The 21,831-nt window shown below is 43.6% G+C and overlaps 1 protein-coding gene across 1 annotated transcript; it reads left to right on the forward strand.

The window, feature by feature from the left end:
* The first annotated feature begins 353 nt into the window (after positions 1 to 353).
* mcoln1a (mucolipin 1a) lies at positions 354 to 16,494 on the forward strand. Its single transcript, XM_036527956.1, has 14 exons — positions 354 to 586; positions 7,153 to 7,397; positions 8,428 to 8,595; positions 9,251 to 9,407; positions 9,989 to 10,070; positions 10,427 to 10,523; positions 10,796 to 10,895; positions 11,265 to 11,371; positions 11,731 to 11,880; positions 13,855 to 13,956; positions 14,190 to 14,312; positions 15,146 to 15,352; positions 15,581 to 15,711; positions 15,884 to 16,494. The coding sequence occupies exons 1-14, from the start codon at positions 544 to 546 to the stop codon at positions 15,918 to 15,920; spliced, it is 1,749 nt and encodes a 582-aa protein (XP_036383849.1). The 5' UTR covers positions 354 to 543; the 3' UTR covers positions 15,921 to 16,494.
* Positions 16,495 to 21,831: the final 5,337 nt, after the last annotated feature.

Consider the following 21,831-nt stretch of genomic DNA (forward strand, 5'->3'; position numbering starts at 1 on the left):
TCAACTACTGTGACACACATTTCAGTACAGCTTAATAAAATCGGTTGTCTAAAACTCGTATAAAGCAGCTACGGCATTTTCAGTTGCCAGTAGGTGTGCCATCTACGCGACACTCGCTATCCAGCGGGGCCATATCATTAAAGCTAAACTCCCTTCTGAAGGTTTATGACCACGGATAAGTCAAGTCTCATTGCGCATGGATAGCCGTCATTGCCGACACCGGAGGTAGTTTCACTGTCACGGAGGATCTGGGAGGGTGCAAAGCAAGTCTGTGGTCACACGGCGTGTGTCACATGACCAATGGGGAAGTTGAAGGCGAAAGATGTTATTTTGTCTGGATGATAGAGCGACAAACTACGCTACTGTGGTTGTCACTTCTCCTGCGCGGTGTCTCGTTAGCAAGCTAATGGACTTCATAGGGCAATGTTAAGTTACGTTACCTCGCAGAGAGTCGATATCAGATCACCGATTTTATTATTTTATTTGTGGTGTATCGTGTACACTTTTATTTTGATAGCTAATTTATGTATTTAAGACGTCGACATGGCTTCTTCGGGATATAATAACTGCAACCACAGCGGCTCAGGTAGGTCCAATTGCAATAAGTTATAATAATAATAATGTAATAAGCTAGAAGTAACTAGTTAGACTGTAGCTATCTTATTGTTTTACATCTATACGAGCGCTAACTACCGAGATAGCTTGCCTAGCTTTCTCAGGATCAGAGTACTGTTCATCAAGATTTTCGGAAGTTATTCATATTATTTGGTAGTTAGTGTGGTCAGCAACTCTAACTTGCTGTTTGTCTTGCTAATTAGCAATACTAACGTTAGCTAATGATAGCATGTTGGCGTTAGCAGTTCGTGGTTACATATCACTTGTTTTCAATTGGGGATCACAATGCAGGTCAGCTAGCAAGAGTCTAGTTTTTGATTGCTGACGTTGCATTTCCACGCCAAATTGTGATGAAAATAGAGAGTGTATTAGCTAACAAGCTAGCTATGTGAAATTGTTTTGTTCTTTGGGTTCCGTGCACTTTGAGTTATTTGTCAGTTCGCTCCTGATATGTTTTACCAATAGACCTATTTATGCTTAACATAAGATAACTGATGGCGAGAACAAGAGTGCTTACAGCTTGTCCTAGACGTATACTATAACTACCGTTTCATAGCCTAAATATTTACTAGCTGGATACCTTCCTCGTAGCACAAAGTGGGAAAACATGAGGAACACGAATTGATCGGAAGGAAAGTCACTACAGCATAGCGGATAAAAACAGGAGAAACCGACTAGCGTTTAAGGAAATGATAGGGTAAGACCACAATTGTCACGTGGAGTGGGTAAAGCTAGGGATTATAGTAAGGTGAAAGCATTGCTCCATCGGCCGAGGTTGAGTCATCGCAAGTGTTTCGAGTTTGCATGTATAGGGTTTACGGGGAAATCGTAATGGTGTCTTTTGGGCTCGTGATATTTACGAGAAATTCCCTCGTATGTCCTTCCCAACCCCAAACAAGTCCCGTTTCACTATATGCATTATACGTATCATTTTCAGGGGAGTGGAGAGGACGGGTCTGAAAGAATCTTTTGTTTCATGTTGTCCCCACCCTTTCACGGCCCCTGTTAAAAAAAAACGGTCAGTAATTCTCTCTCCATCATCGTCTTCTTTCTCTGTTCCCGCGGCCCTTCCGCTCATTCCACGTCCATGAAAAAAAATGCAAAACTGTTGCGTAATTTACACTTCTTGAGAACGATTCACCTTTCAGTAGTTGCGCTGCGTGTTCTCAGATGCTGATGCAAACACCTACTGCTGTCTGATTGTCTTTCACTTCCCTTTTTTTCGAGAAGCCCTTTGGGAAAAGGGTTAAGGCTTTGCTGTGAATCTGGACGCCTTTTAAGTTGTGCGCTGCCGATGCAAAGGCATTCGGCACGCTTACTCTACTGTCCACGTGCATCTACCAGCAGGCTCGGTGCCAGGAGAAAATGCAGGGGGCTGCAAATGAAATCCACGGGGGTGCCCAAAAAGTCAAATACTGCGTAGGCATCGGGGTGTAAGCAGACAAGTAGGGATGCAGTGAGGTTCGTCTGGGAGGGGGTTGCAGTGCACCCCTAAGCACCCCCATAGCGCCGGGCCTGCTTACCAGTCTCCCTATAACCTGATTTAGAGTCTCTTCCTTGACTGCTTGTCCAGTCTGGATCAGTTACTGGGTCAGTAATTTCTCCATCCCCTTTTGCTCCTTTTTGTCAGTTAAATCCAAATTCAAATTCACTCTCTCACTGTCAGTGTCTCCCTATCTCTCTCTGTACATCACTCTCTCTCTCTTTATCAAACCTGGCAGTGTGGAGTGTAATGTCACCTTGTAACTTAAGCCTTCAGTTAGTCACTGGTCTCACCCTAATGTCAGTGTCTTTATTGGGCATTATGGAACAAGGCAGTTTCTAAGGCAGTCGGAAAACATAAACACACGTTTAAGATTTTTTTTTTTAACTTTCATTTTGTTTTTGCTTGTCAGGAGGAAGTCAAGGTGAAAGATGGAGAGGGAGAGGTGTTGACAGCATTACTGTCAATGCCATTAGGCAGAGTGTATGTGGATGGGCCACTGCCAAATGATAGACAGAGATCTGAGCTGTTGATAGGACTCTACATTGACGGTCTCCTGCCAGCAGACGCTACTGACGGAGCAAGCACTGAGATGCGAGGGCATAGTTCTGCTGTGGGTCACTCTTGCGAGAGACCCAACCGGAATGGCAGGATTTTTCTCTGTATTTATTCAGATTTGATTGACTCTATCTCTGCACGTCAGACATGATGGCTCTAAAATGACCTTATCAGTCCTGTTTATATTCTCTCCGATCGACATTGACCAGGCACTCGACACATTCCTTGATTAGAGATCTGCCCACACTTCTGCCACGGATTCCTTTCCGACTGCTGACACGAAATGTTTGTCAGCGCTCAGTTCCACAGCAAAATTCTTTCAGTTGGCCTGAGGTTGTTTCTGTGTGAACTTGGTGCATTGCCTGACACCACAGTGTGTTAGACGTGAGCGACGTGCGTTACCGTGGCAAGTGCAGACTACAGAGAGCCACATGTGATTAAGGGGTTTGCGGGGAAGGTAGGTCACTTACAGGGTATTCTGAGGTTTGAGGGGACACTGGGAGGTTGGCACTGCCTCTGTCCTTCTTTAACTGAAATCACTCGCATAACGAAGTGTTGCGCCACTCAGAATCACTTCCCTTTTTAGCACGGTTGCATGTTGAGCTTTACCCGTGGTCTCTGTAGGTAAGAGAGTTCACACTGCTGTGATTTTTTCAGTTTTGCTTCTTTTTTCATCTCGTAATTGTAAACACAGTAAACACTCGTAATTGCGGAAGTTGTATAGATAGAATACAGCTTTAGTGGGCCCACAGGAAAATTGTCAGCATCAGCACAGATACCCAGATACATACAACTATCGTGAACAGAACTATACATGAAAAATGTACAGTGTCATCCATATGTATTTATACCCATGATGAATGCAAAACAGACTATAAAAGTTGATTGTTATTATCAATTATAATTGATAATTTTTTTCTACTTATTTAAGAAAAAAAAAAAAATTTATTTAAAACATGTTATACTTTAGTCTTAATTGCATTGCATAGAGCACATACAGATTGTTCACAAACAATGGGTTCTAGTGCAGAAAATACAAGGGTCACATTTATTCACATTCCTGTAGTTAGTATTTTCCAAATCCTCTTCTGTCATGTATTACACTGACAGGGTGCTTCCTATAGTGTTGTATGAGATTCTGGAACTTATGAGTGGGAATTTTTTACCATGCCCCCTGGCATACTTACTCTGGGTCTTTCATATCTTTTGTTTTTAATTTTTCATCTGCTTTCTTGATTTTGAACCACAAACGTTTGATGGTATTGAGGTCTGGAGATTGAGCTGATAAATTGGGAATATTGACTTTGTGCCCAGTTGACCATTTCTTTGTAGATTTGAATGAATACTTCAGATTATTGTCACCCTAGAATGTCCTTTTCAAGCCAAGTTTGAGTTTCTTGGCAGAGGGAACCGGATTTGTGGCCAAACTGTCATGTTGCATTTTGAAGTTCATAACTCCCTCGATTTTAACAAGTCCTCAGGACCCATAGATGCAAAACAGCCCGAAAATATATCAGCACCCTATCATATTTCACAGCGGGTAAGGGTTCTTTGTCAACACAAGCTTCATGTTTTTTGCCCAACATGAAGCTGATGAGTAGTCCAAAAGAGACATGCTTCCAGTTGTCATTCAAACATAGTCTGGCTCTCCGGAGGCTGCACCCCCACCATCAATGCAACATTCATACACGTAACACTGAATGGTTCTTTTCTGACACTGTCATCCAGAATCTGTAGATGCCAGTTTGCCTAGAGGATCTCCAACTGTTGCCTTTAATTTACAGTAGTCTCTTAGAACTACTTGTCTGACAGGCCACAGTGACAGGAAAGATATGCATTCTCTACCTGGCAGAGTTGCCACTGTGGCAGCAGCCCTATTTTAATACTGGACACAGTGGAAAGTGGTTGGTTTGGCTTTTTTGAACTCCTTTTTTCACCATCTTCCAGCTTGTGGAGGTCATTGACAGTCTACCTACAGTCTTCAGAAAGCTCTCTGGCCTTAATAATCCATAATAATGCATGGTACTGATACTGATTAATATATTCACTGTCACCTTCTTTTAGACCTCTGGGAAACAAGAAGCCTTTGGATGCATGTGTATAGTTCCCTAGGCTTACAATGAATTTCCAACAGGCATTTTGCTGGTGTTTTTGTTTTAGAGGTTATTTAAATATATATATTAAATATATTTAAATATGACCCTCGTGTTTTCTTGATTAGAATTCATGAATTGCAAACAACCTGAATTGCTGATATTAAACCATAAAGTTTTAACAGTTTCTTTCTACCTAAATCTAACATGTGTTTTTATTTTATTGTATGCTTTTCTGATGACTTGAGTTCTCTCTGTCATGTTCCTGGCAATAGTAATATCAAGTAAATCTAGAGTCATCAGTCCAGCCATAGTTCATAGTCCAGCCATCTTTTTTTAACATTTAAACCTTTCTCTCTTAAATAAATCTCTCTTGGTGACATTTCCACCCTAGCAAATGGGTGCAGAATATACAACGCAAGCAAAATTTTTTGATAAAACATATACACTGGTTTATCACAGAGGTTAAAAAATTCATCTGACTAAGCAAAATATCAATGGAGATGCTTTATACACAATGTAGGCAGCAATAGACCAAATATGTCGTCCTTAAAATGATTTCGCAATATCTCCATCAACAGCATTAATAGAGGCAGCAGACATCTATGCCCACATCACAAACTTCATCATGTTGTATCGTCCCTTTTAAAATGCATCCCAAGACAGACTCATGTATGAACCTCTGTAGGTGACAGGATCCCTGTTTAAGCCTACAATCCGTCACGCATAAAGTGAAACCAGAACTGGGACAGCACTAGAGATGTAGACTGTAGCTGTGTACTGCAGCTGTGGAGGCAGTTTGAATTTGGAAAAATCCCCCGATTAAATGCTCTGAATCTCTCAGTTTAATTCTGCTGAAACAGCGTTACTTTTATTTCTGTCTTGTTTTTTCATCATCTGTTCCATTATGTAGCGATTCCTACACCTGTAGTACTGTACTGTTATATACTAGTGTATAGCACATATAGCTTTTCCACAGTGCAGCTGACTGGATTTGTCTCAAGATAAAGCAAGCACAGTGAGCACCTCGTGAAATGTCAGGCGTTCCTTAATAAACAGAGCTCCAGACGGAGGTAAATATGCACATGACCAGTGTGAACACATGGGAAAACAGTGTCTGATTGCTCAGGGATGTTGCACACAAGGGACACCAGTGATGTGACTGTGACCGTAGAGTTGCATGCGTTCATACATACATACACATACATGGTGGTGATAGGCAGGGTGCATAGCACAGGCAGGGGAATAGACTAGGTCTGTTTTTTTTTTTTTTTCAGGGCTCAGGTGTATATTGGCGCCCTTCTGATAAAAGAAACAGAGATTGAGTGAGATGGCTGGTATTTAAAGGAAACTAAAGGCAAATGAAATAGAAGGGTGCATAACCGACTGGCTAAACACCGAGGTACACTGAACCCGCAGCGGAGTTGTGAAACGGAGAGATTAAGAGAGTTTCATCTGGGTTCATCTTTGTCTGTCAGCCCTCGATTTTGGAGACAGCGAGTTGACGAGTCGCGAAACGAACATGAAAGAGGGGTTGACAACCCTGTCGGACTGGTGCGGGACTCGTAGAAATCCTTGGAATCCCTCCGTGCAGTGTCTCACTGTCGTCGGCAAGAATTCACTTTCACGCCCGGTGCGGCAAGTGGAGGTGACGTTAACCGACCTCAGGGAACAGAAGAAGACCAATTCCAGTCATTAAGAGTTTCAGGGCTGCATTCCATTCGGCACTTTACTAGACGAGCCGTTCGGGCCTCTGTAACTGAAAGGTGTGTCAGAAGCGTGCGGGGAGCCGGCGGCCTAGAGCTTTGAGTTGTCACTTCCTGCATCAGGAAGTGCAGCATGTGTCTACAGAGAAGAACCTCTCAAAGAGTAGTCTGTTCTTCTCGCGAACGCTTGTTAGTCACCAAAGCGTGCTTGATGTCATGTGTCGCAGCCAGTGAACCAATGAAAGTGGAGTTGTCTGCACGTATGAAGCTAGTGGTTATGCTAATTTCACGTTGCATTTTCCTTCACTCTTGAACCCTGACTTCAAGGAAGTGATATTTATGTGAATCGTCATGCCCCTCTCCCACCGTCTCCCTCTATAAGTGCATGTTTGTGTACTTGTTACTGGAACATGTTTTGATTCATCTGTGGTAATGTGTGGTGGAAGCATGTGTTGATGTCCATTTGTCCTCTAGCTGGAAAGAAAATGCTCTGTGGAAAATATTACCATGATTACCTTTGTTGTGTATTTTACTCTGGATAATAGCCTCTGCTAAACTAATAAATGTAAAGATTATTTTTTATATATAATCCAGTGTCTCTCTAATTCTCCTTTTCAGTGTACAGTGCAGCGGAATAGTGCTTTAAGATCAAAACAGTGCACTCACTCATCCCGCTTTGCTACGGTCTCTCTTTCAGTCTCAGAGAAGGACAAGTTGTTGACATCCGTTGCACACTATGGCTCCAATGATCTCAGCGATGAGCTCGGGACCCCCCGGCCGACCCCGCCCCCAGGCTGGGTGGGGATGGAGCAGGAAGAGGAGGAGTTGCGACTGAAGCTGAAGTACTTCTTCATGAGCCCCTGCGACAAGTTCCACGCCAAGGGACGCAAGCCCTTCAAACTGGGGCTCCAGATACTGAAGATCATCATCGTTACTGTGCAGGTACCGACGCTCATTCCCGTACACTGCTTAGCTATCGAACTTCACCCACGGTTTGGAAAAATTCAGGTGTGCCGCCTCAGCTGAGGTCATTGTTCTTCAGTGGAAGCCCTGTGATTAAATTTGCAATTTTGACACTGACCCCTGCTTTGCTTTGACGCACAAAAAAATACTCGCAGTCCATTTTGAGCTCTCCCTCCCAAATGCCACAGGAGACACACCAGCTGTACAAATCCCTCCAAGACTTAAACTGATATGGGGGGCGTGACATGGCGGTAACATAACAAGCACCTATGCTGAGTTTCAGCAGTGCATGAAACTAAAACTCTACTATGGATGCATCTCATGTCACTCTGCCAGTCTGGATCCTGACGCAAGATTTTATGGTTGGATTTTTCCATTTTCCAATTAGCAGCCGACTTTCACTGTGTGTTTACCATGTTCTTTACCTATCTATTAGATAACTGCTCCGATTGGTATGTAACATATTAGGTACATTCGTTTATAGCCTGGGGCGGCCAGATGACAACACTTCCTGTTGAGGAGCTAAAATGTGACACTGCGGTCCTGTTTGCACAGATGCATTGATCATGTGTGAGCATAGTGAGTGCAATGTACCAATCAGTGAATGTGTACCTTACGTTGTATGGCCTGATGCCAGAAAATGGGTAAATGTGGTCAACTCGTTATGAACTCCTGAAGCTGCTTAATAACAAACTGATCATTTGAATCAGCTGTGTTGGAGCAGGGAGAGATCTAAAACATGCAGGGCAGGGGGTACTGCAGGAGAGGGTTGAGAAACACTGGTCTAGACTATGTCATGGAAAAATCTATTCAGGAACTTGCACTTTAAAGTCACATGGCACGTGACAAAAGCTCTTTATACCCCATATGTTCATACTTTATATGCATTGCAGTGCTTCGTAATGACCTAAAAATACATATCCATTTGACCACTGAACCCTTAGTCATCAGATTAACAAAGAAACAAAGTGAACCTGGACTTCTACCTCTTTCTCTCTTTGTTTCCAAGCTGGTACTGTTTGGACTCAGTAACCAAATGGTGGTCACGTTCAAGGAGGAGAACACTGTTTGTTTTAAGCACCTCTTCCTCAAAGACTATGACGAGGGCTCCGATGACACGTTTGCTGTCTACACGCAGAGTGATGTCTACAGCCACATCCACTACGCCATAGACCAGGTATATTACCACTCTCCTGTTACTGCACTGTCTTAGTTATCCAATAGGCTGCATTTGCAAAAGTGTGGCATAAGGAACAGGCTGGCAACCCAAAAGTTGCTGGTTAAATTTCCAGCTGGGACATTGCTGTCATACCCTTGCTTCATCAAATATCAAAATATACACATGAATGATACTTAAGCTATCACTGGATGAGCGCATCAGCCAAGCTAATCAGTAATGTAATGTGAATATTACATTTACACTTCATCTGTGCTATGTCTGTAAAGCATTGCAGACCATGTACAACATTACCCGATAGGTTCTGGTCTGACATATAGACGACTGACATCATTACACTGTAGACCACTTTTGCCATGCTACTCTGGCAGATACTACCATATGACACTAGGCTATAGACATGAATGATACATTAATATTTCTGTAAGATATGTTTAGATTAATGTTGATAGTTGGATATCCATCTCCTTGATGTTGTACCTTTTCCTTTTCATCCCTCCCCTTTCCCCTCCCTTTCCATCATTGATTCATGCTCCTTAATCCATTCATTTTACATCTCCTCTCTGTTACATTCCACCCATCCCCACTGTTATTTAATCCCCCACCCCAACTTCCTCCTTATTCTCCCTTTCTTGCCCTGCCTCCTCTCCCGCAGTACTTGGCATTGCCAGAGACCACAGTGGGACGCTATGCGTACGTCTTTGGAGTTGGAGTGAATGGGAGTGCCCTCTCCCTGTGTCAGCAGTACTATAAGAAGGGCCGCATCGACCCAGCCAACGACACCTTCAACATTGACCCACATGTTGTCACAGGTACCCTTCCCCTCTTTTTCACCTTTTACTTGTTTTCACTTCAGAGTGTTGCAGCGTGGTCATATCCCTCCCGTTTCAGCATCTCTTCTGAGAAAAGCTCTTGAAAATTCCTGTTACAGAATGAATGTTACCACATCATGTTCCGCTTGCTAGATGAGTGCAGATATTAGAGTGGTTTGAAACCAGATTTTGGCCACCTGCATTACAAATTTCAGGCCTGAGAGAAACCCTTTTGCAGGTGGGGCAAAGGTGGGGCAAAGTTTTGAATTGGTTCCAGACCTTTCTCTCTGCTGAGACAAAAATGAAAGATAATGAAAGCAGAAAGTTTAAGGAAGCCCACTATTTGGCTATAACTTCCTCTATTGCAATGAAATTAGAGAAGCAAGATTATAAAAAAAGGAAAGCACAGCTTGGTGGAAATGACTTGACTTGCAAGCTGATTAGCTTTGAAGTAACAATAGAAAACACCAGTGGGTCTCATTCACTTATGTGTTAATCATGGACAAAATATCACCAGCACAGCTTTGAGTGGTTGCCTCTCTTTTCTGCCCCTTCTTCTCTGTCTGCCTCCATTTGTATAGACTGTATTGGTGTGAATCCCCTGGCCGTCCATCCGTCATCCTTGTCGGGGGACTACAAGAACTTCACCCTAAAGTTCCACAAGTGAGTGCAAAACAAAGCTTTGCACTGCAGTGCATTCCAGGTTTTGTTGTTGTCTGCTGAGCACGATCGTGCTGATGGTGATATCTAGCTTCTGATCAGGAAGAACCGTTTATCTCTGGGCCACACGCATTGCCGTAATCTCCTCCCACTCTTGCCTCCTCTCTCTCTCTCCCTCCCTCCCTCCCTCCCTCCCTCTCTCTCTCTCTCCCTCCCTCCCTCTCTCTCTCTCCCTCTCTCTCTCTCTCTCTCTCTCTCTCTCTTTCTCTCTCTCACTCACTCCCTCCCTCCCCTCTCTCACTCCCTCCCTCCCTCTCTCACTCCCTCCCTCTCTCTCTCTCTGTCTTTCTCTCTCTCAGGCTTATTAATGTGACCATCCAGTTCCAGCTAAAGGCCATTAACATCCAGACCATAATAAACAATGAGATCCCCGATTGCTACACCTTCATCATCACGGTGAGCCCCCGTCTCTCAGTCTGTTAAATGTTGGGTGCAGCTTGTCTCCAGCAACCTGTTAAACGTCTTGTTTTTTAGCCGTGTTTACTGCTTGTGTAGTCAAACGATGATAGCGAAGGCTTACTGCAGTTTCCAGAAAGCAGGCTGCACTTTCAAGCCTCACAAACGTTTTGTAAAGACTTTACAGTAGTTAATAATTATCTACTGCGTTATTATGTTGAGCGTGACTTAAGTCAGCGCTGATGCCGTCATATTGCTGTTTCTGCTTGTAGATTGTCCTGGATAACAAGGCTCACAGCGGTAAAGTAAAGATCAGCCTGGACAACCAGGCCTCGATCAAGGAGTGCAAAGACCCCAGTGTGTCTGGACACGGTACGGGAGAGAGAAAGACACGCACAGCTAAGAGACAGTGTGCTGAGAAAGGGGTTGGGTGAGAGGAAGTGGCGGGATATGACAGGGTGTAACTGATATCTCCGAAGGAAGTGAAGTAACATTCTGTCCACTTTTACACCGCCACTGTTTTTTATTGGTTGTAAAGTCGCCTCTCCTCTCATTCGGGAACATCCTGACATCCTGTTCACCTCGCCTTCCTTGTCCTCCTTTTGCCTTCCTGCTTCTACTTCCCCTCCCTTCCTCCTCCTCTCATTTCATTTTCTTCACTGCTCTGTACTCTCTTCATGCATTTAATCTCTTTTTCTCTGTCCACCACCCCCCCCCCCTCCCCCCCTCCTGCCTCGGTAGCGGAGAACTACGCGCGGCTGACGTTCGACTCGATGGTGGTAGTGGTGTGTGTGCTTTCCCTGCTCCTGTGTGGCCGCTCCATCCTCAGGGGAGTCCTCCTGCAGAGAGTAAGTTGGGAAGCGAGGGAGTCGGGGGGGGAGAACATTATGCACGCACAGGCGTGTGTGTGTGTGTATCTATACATGTACAAGAGTGCAAAGAGCATACATGCAAAGAGTTTTTAACCCTTGGTTAGCTGGCATCTTGTCAACACGGTAGACCTGTTAAACCTGACACACTGAGGCTGAAACCTAGCTGTTGCAGCCAAGACAAATAAAATCTCTCCCACTAGCTATGCTATTACACTGACACCACCTCCTCTCTCTCTCTCTCTCTCTCTCTCTCTCTCTCTCTCTCTCTCTCTCTCTCTCTCTCTCTCTCTCTCTCTCTCTCTCTCTCTCTCTCTCTCTCTCTCTGCGGCTCCCAGGAGTTTGTCCAGTTCTTCAAGAACAACCTGGGCCGCAGCGTGTGCTGGAGCGACAGGATGGAGTTCATCAACGGCTGGTACATCCTGCTCATCATCAGCGATATGTTCACCATCACCGGCAGCTTCATCAAGATCGGCATCGAGTCCAAGGTCTGTAAGGTTTTACTGCAGAGTTAACGAGTTGATTCCTCGGCTTATGGGGAAGTCCACTCCCTTGCTGCTGGTAGCGTGGTTACGGGAGGGTGGACTCCATGTGGTATGCCCACCTGGCTGCGGTTTTTTTGGCACGTTTACATCATCTGTAGGGTAAACTCTGAGCCCATGCTGAGAGCAGACTCTGTTAGTTGGCTGCCCGATACTCAGCGTGAGGAACTGGGATGTTTCCATTCCGTTGGCATGGCACATGGTCTCCCATAAATAGATAATGCAGCATACACCCATACAAAAATGATATACTGAGAATATTTTCCAGAGAATATATTTTTTAGTTCAAGCACTACATTGAATACATTGAAAATTATTGCCAATTTGGTATATTTCTGCTTTACAATATATTTTGCATGTATTTGCACTTTTCTGTATTTCTTAAATAATGCATTTCCCAAGATATTACAGTATATTTCGTCATATATATGTATAGGGGTATTTTGTTGACTACATTCCTGCAAGAACCATTATGAAGTGCTACAGTGCTACAATTTTAGTATCTAGTTTCCTAACCCAGAACTGATGTTATGTTGCTGCCTGACCATGTGAGAAGGCACCAAGCTCCTCAGCAACTAGCTGCATTCACAGACAGTTAGTGAAGTGGAGTTAGATTCAAAGTACAGCTCTACTTTTGTGCTGCTGTGGTATCTACAGATGGAGAAGTGAGATACAGGCATTCTGCTGTTGAGCAAGGCTGGTGTGGATTCTTATGGGGTTGGGGAAACCATGTGACAGTGTTTTTGTTGACATCGCGTTTTACCTCGTGTAACACGCTTGGATTCCTCAACAGTAGATCTGCGCAAGGTTCGGAAGAAATTACTTTCAAACCACACCTGAATTCTAAGTATGAGTATACATATAAGAACTATACGTATGACTATTATGAAGTATGTGACTTCCTTGCTGCCAACTGAACTGAGTAATTAGTAATTAGAATAGTAATTAGAAGATAGCAGCAGCAAATATGTATTATTTAACACATTATTATTAATTAAAACTAAACAGCTATCAGCAGTATAAGCCTATACAAAAAGCCATTTCACATTTGGCATTTGAATTCCAGGCTATCACCAGATGTACAGTATCATGGAATGAGGTCTGAGAAATTTATTTAGTTTCATATTGGTTAAGTGATTGCCATTGGTTGCCCCAGATAGATTTATGATAATTTGAATGTTTCTGAATGAAGAAGTCCAGTTCCTGACACAAAAAAAGCTGCTCAGAATAATGTAGGTTAAATCATAGGAGTGCTTATATCCCAGAAAGCAGATATTTTTTTACATATGAGATGGCCAAGACCATAGAATATCCCAGAAAACGATTATTGTTATTAATAGTAGTAATGTTAGTAGTATTAGTAGTAGTACAATAATAATAATAATAAGGATAATAGTATTATCATTATGCTTTACATCCCATGGGCCATATGATACTACTACCCTACATATCCCCACACAACCAATGCCAACTGGTGGAAACTGTCCATTGTGTGCTATAACAAATTTCCTTGTACCTTTTAAAATCATTAAATAAGTAATGTACAAAAATAAGTGAAATATAAGTCATTGGCATTTTTCTTACGTAGAAATTTGTGCAAGGAGTGGCACATTTACTCTGGTTCTTCCTTTTCTTGTGTTTCTTTAGTTATCAAGCTCATTTCCCTATGGACAGCTGTAAAAGGCACTCACTCTCAAAAAACATAGCTTCTCAAGTACTGGTCTGTCGTATTGTATTAACAGCTGGCATGTAGGGGCAGGGTGAGTGCTAGCTGACCGCTAACGCTGCTAGAATGCATCCAAGGTCCAATTCAGCAAAAAATGAAGGTACTGTTCTGAACACGCCACAGCCTGGTATACGCCTGAACATGTCCAATGAGTGTGTGGCATGACGGCCCTTTCCTGTCTCCCTGTCCAACAGAACTCGTCCTCCTATGATGTGTGTGGCATTCTCCTGGGCACCTCCACCCTCCTGGTGTGGGTTGGAGTCATACGCTACCTCAGCTTTTTCCAGAAGTACAACGTAAGTTAGACGCACTCACACACGCACATACGGATACACACACACACACACACACATGCACTCGAGCGCACATTCATACCCACATGTGCATCACATGCACACGCGCACATGCGTGCACACGCATACACACAGCCATGTAAACATAAACATACTGCCATACGAGCGCGTGTTCTTTGCTATAACCTTGGTCTGACATTTCACGGCTTCTTCCCCTCTCTCTCTCTCTCTCTCAGATCCTGATCGTGACCCTCCGTGCCGCATTCCCCAACGTGATCCGCTTCTGTTGCTGTGTGGCGGTCATTTATCTGGGGTACTGCTTCTGCGGCTGGATCGTGCTGGGCCCCTACCACGTTAAGGTAGTGTTGCTCATGCATCACTGATAACCTCCAAACGCTGCAGTTCGGCTCTGTGTCGTGCGAAAGAGTGTTATGTTTGCGTTTAGTTTTCTAGTTTTTTGTCACAACCTTGAAGTTACACTGCAGTAAGAGACACAATCACAGCTTAAAAGACATAGCACAAAATCCAGGGTTTCACTTTATTCAGCTTAAAGAAGGCTACAGTTGCTACATTTGTGAAGTATTTTGGCTGGGGTAACAACACAAGAGTTAAGATCTGGTCAGCATCAGACCTAGAGGAAGTAAATGTCATAGCAGCCCCCTTCACAGATGAAATAACTGCCAGCATAATATCCTTGAAGAGTTTTGAAGAGGCGAACGAATGAAAGGCAACCTGTGAACATGTGTGGGAGGATGCAGATTGTTGCTTGGCACTCTGTGACCTCTACACAGCTTCAGTTGGCAAACAGTTACAGATGTTTACAAATGACAAGGAAGTGGATCAGAGAGCTGAGAGAGAACCTGTAAACTGCACTGTACCTGTATGTCTGCATTGTTAATAACACTCCAAAAATTAACTCAGAAAACAATGAAACTTTGCTGTGCTAGGAGACAGAGAGATTATTGTTATACTATATGCTGTATAAAGTAGACTTTAAGAAAGATTCTTTGCATCAGACCCAAACAAAACAATAAGCAACAAAATTCTAATTCAATACTCCGTCAGCCCGTTACATCGTACTTCACCATGGATTTGCTTCCGAGACTGGATTGTTATCTCTGTGACACTGAGAGCCACAGGCAGCATGTGAGGGCGCTGACTGTCGAACCCCGCCTCTCTGTGACCTCCTCAGTTCCGCTCCCTGTCCATGGTGTCGGAGTGCCTGTTCTCCCTCATCAACGGCGACGACATGTTCGTGACCTTCGCGGAGATGCAGGACAGCAGCACGCTGGTGTGGGTCTTCAGCCAGGTCTACCTCTACACCTTCATCTCCCTCTTCATCTACATGGTGCTGTCTCTGTTCATCGCGCTCATCACCGGCGCCTACGAGGCCATCAAGGTACGGAGCGGGGAGCGCAGCGTGTGCCGGGGAGGGCGGAGGGAAAGAGGGCCAGGGAAGGGGAAGGAAAGACACGTGATTGGAAGGAGGGAGATGAGAAGAGGGTGAGGGAGCGGCTGAAAGGGGAAGTGCAGGGAAGGGGAAATGCGACGCTCTGTTGTCAAGGGAACGGAACACAGGCTTGGCCGGAGCGTTTATGCCGCGCTCCGCTGGTCTCCCCCTATGCAGCAACAAACCCAGGAGCCGCTACACATCACAGACTTGCACGCCTTCATCGCCGAGTGCACCGACACGCCCAGTTCTGGAAAGTTCCGTGGCTTGGAGACCTCGCCCTGCTCGTTCTTCTGCTGCTGTGACAGGTGAGGGCCGCTTGGAAAGGGGAAGCCGGAAGAGTAAGGAGGGGGGAAAAGCAGTACCGAGACTGAGATATCTGCCATTGCCGAGTTAAACATTACTGTATCAGTTCTGTGAAATATTGTTTTTTCATCGTTGTCTACAGTTAAATTACAGCAATGTCATTTTGCTTTGCAGAACCACAACATACGAAGATGTCTTGCTGGTGAACTGACCATGCATGTGGAGCTGGTGCCCTCTACTGGTCATAGCACAATACTGCATCCTGATTCATGTTGGTACCACAAGCTATGGTATAGTTGCACAGACACACACGCACGTACATATTCCCTCATCCTTAAAACTTGACTGATATGATGTGGGTGCTGAGTGACTGGACGGTAATTTCACTGAAGTTGGGTTCCTTTGATGTGGAATCAGAGTTGTAGAGTGGCCTTACGTAGTGTCATAGAATCCTCGTACCCTCACATGCTACCCGTTGCTCTCAGTGTCACAGAGATAACAGTATTTTTCAGAACAAAAGTCGAGTCTAGGAAGTGCCAAAGGCCAAAAGAACAGCAAGGGATGAACAACAGAGTATATGTAAAGCATCTGGGGTGAAGTGAGATGTAACAGGCTGGTGGGCTAAGGATTAGATTTTTTTAAATTAGCATTTTTAATTAGTTTTTTAATTTTCTTTTTGTATGGGTCTGATACAAAGAGCCGTTCTTAATGTCTACTATTTACAGCATACAGTAAAACAGAAAACTCTGTCCCCTACCATAGGAAAGTTTCTTTTTTTTCCTTAGTTATTTTTTGGTGTGTATTATTTTATTAACAATGCCCTAGAAAAATAATAACAATAATACCACTGCCATATTTTTGTTGTCAGAGACAACAGTCATATGGGTACAGTGCAATTTACAGGTTCTCTCTCAGCTCTCTGATCCACTTCCTTGTCATTTGTAAACATCTGTATCTGTTTGCCAACTGAAGCTGTGTAGGGTCACAGAATTTCTCTCACCGCCACTGAAAGATGAGATATTGATTGTTGTACCATGACAAAGCATTGCGGTAAATGTTAACTTTGATTTTAGGAAGGCACTACACTTTACCAGAAACACACTTCCCAGCTGCTTTATGTTTTCGTAAATAGAGAGAGGTCATGAAGTGTGCATCTGGATGCATTTGCTGATTGAAACAATGATGCAGTATGTTAGAAGGTTTAGAATTCATAACAAACCATTGTGGTAGACGCTTATCATTCTTAGTCAACAAGTTGAAAGGCGGTAAGTGAAGGTTCAGTTTAAGTGGACCAGTCATTTTTCTGTGGGTTCAGCAAAGCAAACACACGCAGTGGACTCACGCATATGCACGGTAGCACAACATTCCAGCTTCTTCCAGGAACTCCAGCCCTAAGTGGAGCAAATAGACAAATCTGCCTGGCCTAAATGCCGCAGGAATCAGGGGATGACGTGGTCAAGTTCCTCATTTTCTTCCCCCTGAATCGCTTTTTGAGAACTTAATTTAGTTCTGTGGATGACAGGATGACGGATCATATTTGACCAGGCTGAACAGGAAGGCCTATAACTGCACAGGAAACCCAATAATTATAATAGCACAGGACGAAATAATGAGGACAGAGAGATGGAGAGGGGTCTGTTATGTCTACCCACTATGCCTTTGCATTTTTGTTCCTCTAGGTTTTTTTTTTTTTTTTAAATAATGATGTCTACTTGAAAACTCTAACTCTCATGATTGTGTCTTGTAGAACATTTTAATTTGGTTTGTTTTTATATCATTTCTGTGATTTATTTATTTTCTTTTTAAATGTTTTTTTTCCTCAGCAAAACGCACAAACAAGTTGTTATTTTTTCTGGGGTATCGGCATGACAGGCACACAACGAGTTCTGTCATATGGAGTCTGGCACTTTTTTTTTATTGTCTTGTCTGAGATGTAACACCATGTAGCACACAGTGAAAGGTGGAAACAAGTGTACCAGCGCTCTGCAACAACAGCGGAATGAAAGAGGACACCCTTCTGTGCCTCCTCCTCCAAAGGAGACCTGGGCTGAGTTCCATGAGTAAAGGACCACAAATCATTAAGCAGAGAGCACAGTGGGAGATGAAGTGCAGAACGCGACATTGCGGAATGTGTTTTAATGGGTTCTGAACTCCGCTTCCCATCAGCCCCTTGTGGGAGATGCTTTTGTGATGCTTTGCCAACTGGACACAGCCCTGATGCAGACGCCTTGCCACGTCTGTCTCTGTTGTGTATTGTGTTGTGTAATTGTGTGAAATGTTTCAGTGAAGTGCCCGACTGCAGTTCTGCGCGAGGAGAAAGCATTGGAACCAAGCAGGGTCCTGTGTGCATGTATGTCGTTTAGTATATACATGATATATATAATATATATATATATATATATATATATATATATATATATATATATAATGTATATAATCAGAGGTATTGATGTACTCTGTATTGTTTACCTCACTTTTACACGTCTTGCATTTTTGAGTCCATGTATAAATGTAGGGTCGTTGAGGCCAGGGAGATGGAGATGCCATGCAGCTCTTTGACCTGATTCCTGTGCCACGCTCTTTTGTGAGAGATGCCAGTCCTCTGATTAAAACACTAAAAAACATGATTACCTGTCTCCGTGAATTGACTGACTTTTTTTTTCCTGAATACAGAAAACGTTCTGGTGAGGTTGGGACAAAGACATTACGTCAAGTAACCAAATAATGTTACTTAGTGTTGTTTGGTTTGGTAATAATGTTATTACCAAATAACACCAGTCAGCGTTTTATGCCTTATGTATTCTGCATTCTGCATTCTAGAGTGAAATATGAGCTCGTAACAGGAGGAATTCCATTTCAGTTCATTAAATTCAGTTCAAATTCTGTTTATTTCTTGAAAAATCTTCCTAGAAAGTCATGGGCAATTTTCAATTCATGAATTCATTCCCCGGATTAAAATGGAAATTGACCCCATCTCTGCTTGTGGCCCTCAGTTCCAGACTCCAATCCTCGAAATGCTGCACAGAATATTATCCATCTCTCCCACATGTACTCTGAGCCACAATTTTATGAAAGTGAGGAATGAAAGACACACTTTTACTCCTGCGGTGAGCCTCGCTGTCCCCCTCCCTCACCCTCTACATCATCACCATGATTAGACACCTAGCTGACTAATAAACACTATTCTTGTGTTTATTTTGGTTTTGAGCATTAATGATGAAACTTAAGATCTCACCTGAGACCTCTGGAAGTAAAACAACCTATAATTTTAATGAGGAAATCTGAGCAAAGGTTCTTCAATTCCCCACTTGGCTGCAATGATCTAAAGTGGCCAGCAGAGGGAGAAAGAAGCACTGGCAACTGGTGTCTGTCAAAAGAATGAACGAGAAGGAGAGAGGAGAGGATCAGATGAAGGGAGATGGAATTTAATCAAAGAAAATAAGGATCAGTTGAGACAATGCTGTGGAAGTACATGCAAAGCCAGGCACAAAGAAGCACTGGAGAGAGACTGACTGTGTGAGTGTAGGCCTATATGAAAGGACATGTGTTATTTATGAGATAGCAAGTAAATGTCCATAGCAAATTAGCTTGAAGCTCACAAACATCGACTAGAGTACCTGTACGAGCAGTCTGTACAAATATTGTATCAGGCAGTTCTACATGGAAGAAATAAAGTATTCACAGTCTCTCAGACATTGATTGATACACCCCCATCAGCATGGAAATTTCCACTGAAAAGCAATAACCAGGCACAGAGGCAGAAACACAGATGGAAAGATGAGAGATATTAAGATGAGACAGAAAAGCTTTAATGTGCAGCACTTATTTGCTTTATTGCATATTGCCGTGGTAATATTTGGTTACAAACACGGCACAGCGCTCCTGCGAGAGCTCACGTACTCTACGCTTAATAGGATCATACATTATTTACAGCAGGATGCAGCCGGAGTGAGGCACTTAACTCAGCACAGCAGCTTGGAACTGTCCCGCGCTTCCTCAGGTTTCAGAGGGGATGCACACCAGACATTCTACAGAACAGAACATTTTGTTTGTGTATGTGTGTATGGCATGACACAAAATGTGTCAAGAGTGTGCTAGTTGTGTACAGTGTGCTGTGTGTTTGTGTGTGCAAACATCTTTTACAACACATTTTTTTGCAGACCTCCTTGGTTTTCCATGGTATTTAGTGAAATAGTCGAAAGGACCTGAGAGGGTCAAAGAGGGGTATACAGTATTTTGCACACTTGTATGGTGGTGTGAAAGGAAAAAGTAACACATAATGTATGTAGATATTGTGTGTTTACAGTCTGAAAGGATAATGGGAGGATAAAACAGTCTATGTATTTTCATTTCAGTTTACAAATTTCTGTCTGTGTATCAGTACCCAAAAAGAGCTCCACGCCCTTGAGTTCGTTCCATATCTGCCAATATGGCCTTTGTTTCTTATAGGCCAGCTGCATTAATAACCGGGGGAAAAAACAGTGACATAAACAACAGGAGAGCAGAGAGGCCAAGTGCTGCCTAGTCCCTTCCTGTTTCTGCTGCCACAATGTCTGTGTCCAAGATTTCCTCTCATTGTGGTGTCCATTTGAACTTGTAACAGTATGCCCCTGCTAAGACCTCCACCGCCATCACCACTGGCCATGTGCTGGCTCTATTTCTTTGTGTATGTGTGTGTGAGAGAGAGAGAGAGAGAGTGTGTGTATTTGTGTGAGAACACACTTCTGGCATGTGTGTGTACACTGAATGCTTGTTTGAGGAAGCCCTGTGTGCATATCCTTCTGGGTGTTTGTGTGACCACTTGACCACACAGAGCCTGTAAAATGTGTGTGCGTCAGTGGGCTCCACCCTAATGGGGGGGGGGGGGGGGGGGGGGGGGCAGCTTTTGCAGCTGTTTCAAGAGGAAGGGATGGGATGGGATGATGTTTGGAGCAGGTGGGCGAGACCACACTGAAAAGACCCAGGAAGAAGTGAGGCAGGTGAACAAAACAATACAACAAAAGCACTGAAGTAACCGTTACATTGTGAAAGAGAAAAAGCACACATTTCACAATAGTAAATGATCTGGGCCAATATGGGGAGATGACTGTGGCATGGATCTATAATGGTAAATGGCTGATAACTTGTTGTACTGCATGCTGATAATTGTACTGTGGTGGATGAGCACAAAGAGTACAGCGTCAGCCATCTTGCACAAACTCACTAGATAAAGCCAGGAAAAAGTGAACAAACCGACAGCAATGCAGCATACCACTGGCACGGAGTGAATAACAACAGACAGACAGATGGGCAGCATGCCTCGCCCATTTCTACCCAGCCAAAAGTAAAGGACAATACTGACGGACACGATCCTATGTAATGCCCATATCAACTCAGCGGCTCTCTGCATGTGTCTGTGATAATTTTACATGCAAACTCGGGGTGGGGTAATGTCTACTGGTTTGCTCTGTGTGGAATCCTCTGGTCAATTCTTTTCATTTCCCTGGAGCTTTGGTTCTTTTTCGTCCCGGTGTTTTTCTCCTCTAGCTACAGCACAAGAGACCAAAATGTTGATGCGAGTTGTGCGGGTCTATTCAGCTTTCTCTTTCAGTCTGAGTCATTGGTTCTTTGTCTGGATTTTCCCTCTTCTCCCTCTAAGCCCAGCAGCTGCAGCTGAGACAGAAAAAAAAGGAGAACAAAACTGGACACTTCTGCCGTCACTCAGTCCGTGCCAAGCAGCAAAGGAGCTGAACCTCATTAGCAGATTAATGTAGCTACCTCCCTTCTCATTCTCTTTTAACCTAATATGGAAAGGGCTGCGTCAGGAATATTATAAAGAAAAAAAAAGCAATTCTTTAAACTGAAAGAAATCCCTCCTTCATCTACGTATTAAATGTGAAGTTCCTAGATTTTCTGCAAACTAGTAATTAATATTTCCATTTGTAATATTTCCTCTCATAAGCTTCAGTTCTCTGTCTCTACTTCCTTTGTGATCTAGCTACTCGGAGATTCTGCGTTTTTTGCAACTCGCCATTGTAAGAAGTCGACCGCAAGCTGGCGGAGCCTCGGCGGGAGGTATGCTGGGAAGGAGGGAGGTACTAGGGCGTCGGGAGGGAGGGGTGGCGGGGAAAAGGGAGAGGGTG

This window comes from Megalops cyprinoides, chromosome 1 (genome assembly GCF_013368585.1).
Source record: "Megalops cyprinoides isolate fMegCyp1 chromosome 1, fMegCyp1.pri, whole genome shotgun sequence".
Classification (NCBI taxonomy): Eukaryota; Metazoa; Chordata; class Actinopteri; order Elopiformes; family Megalopidae; genus Megalops; species Megalops cyprinoides.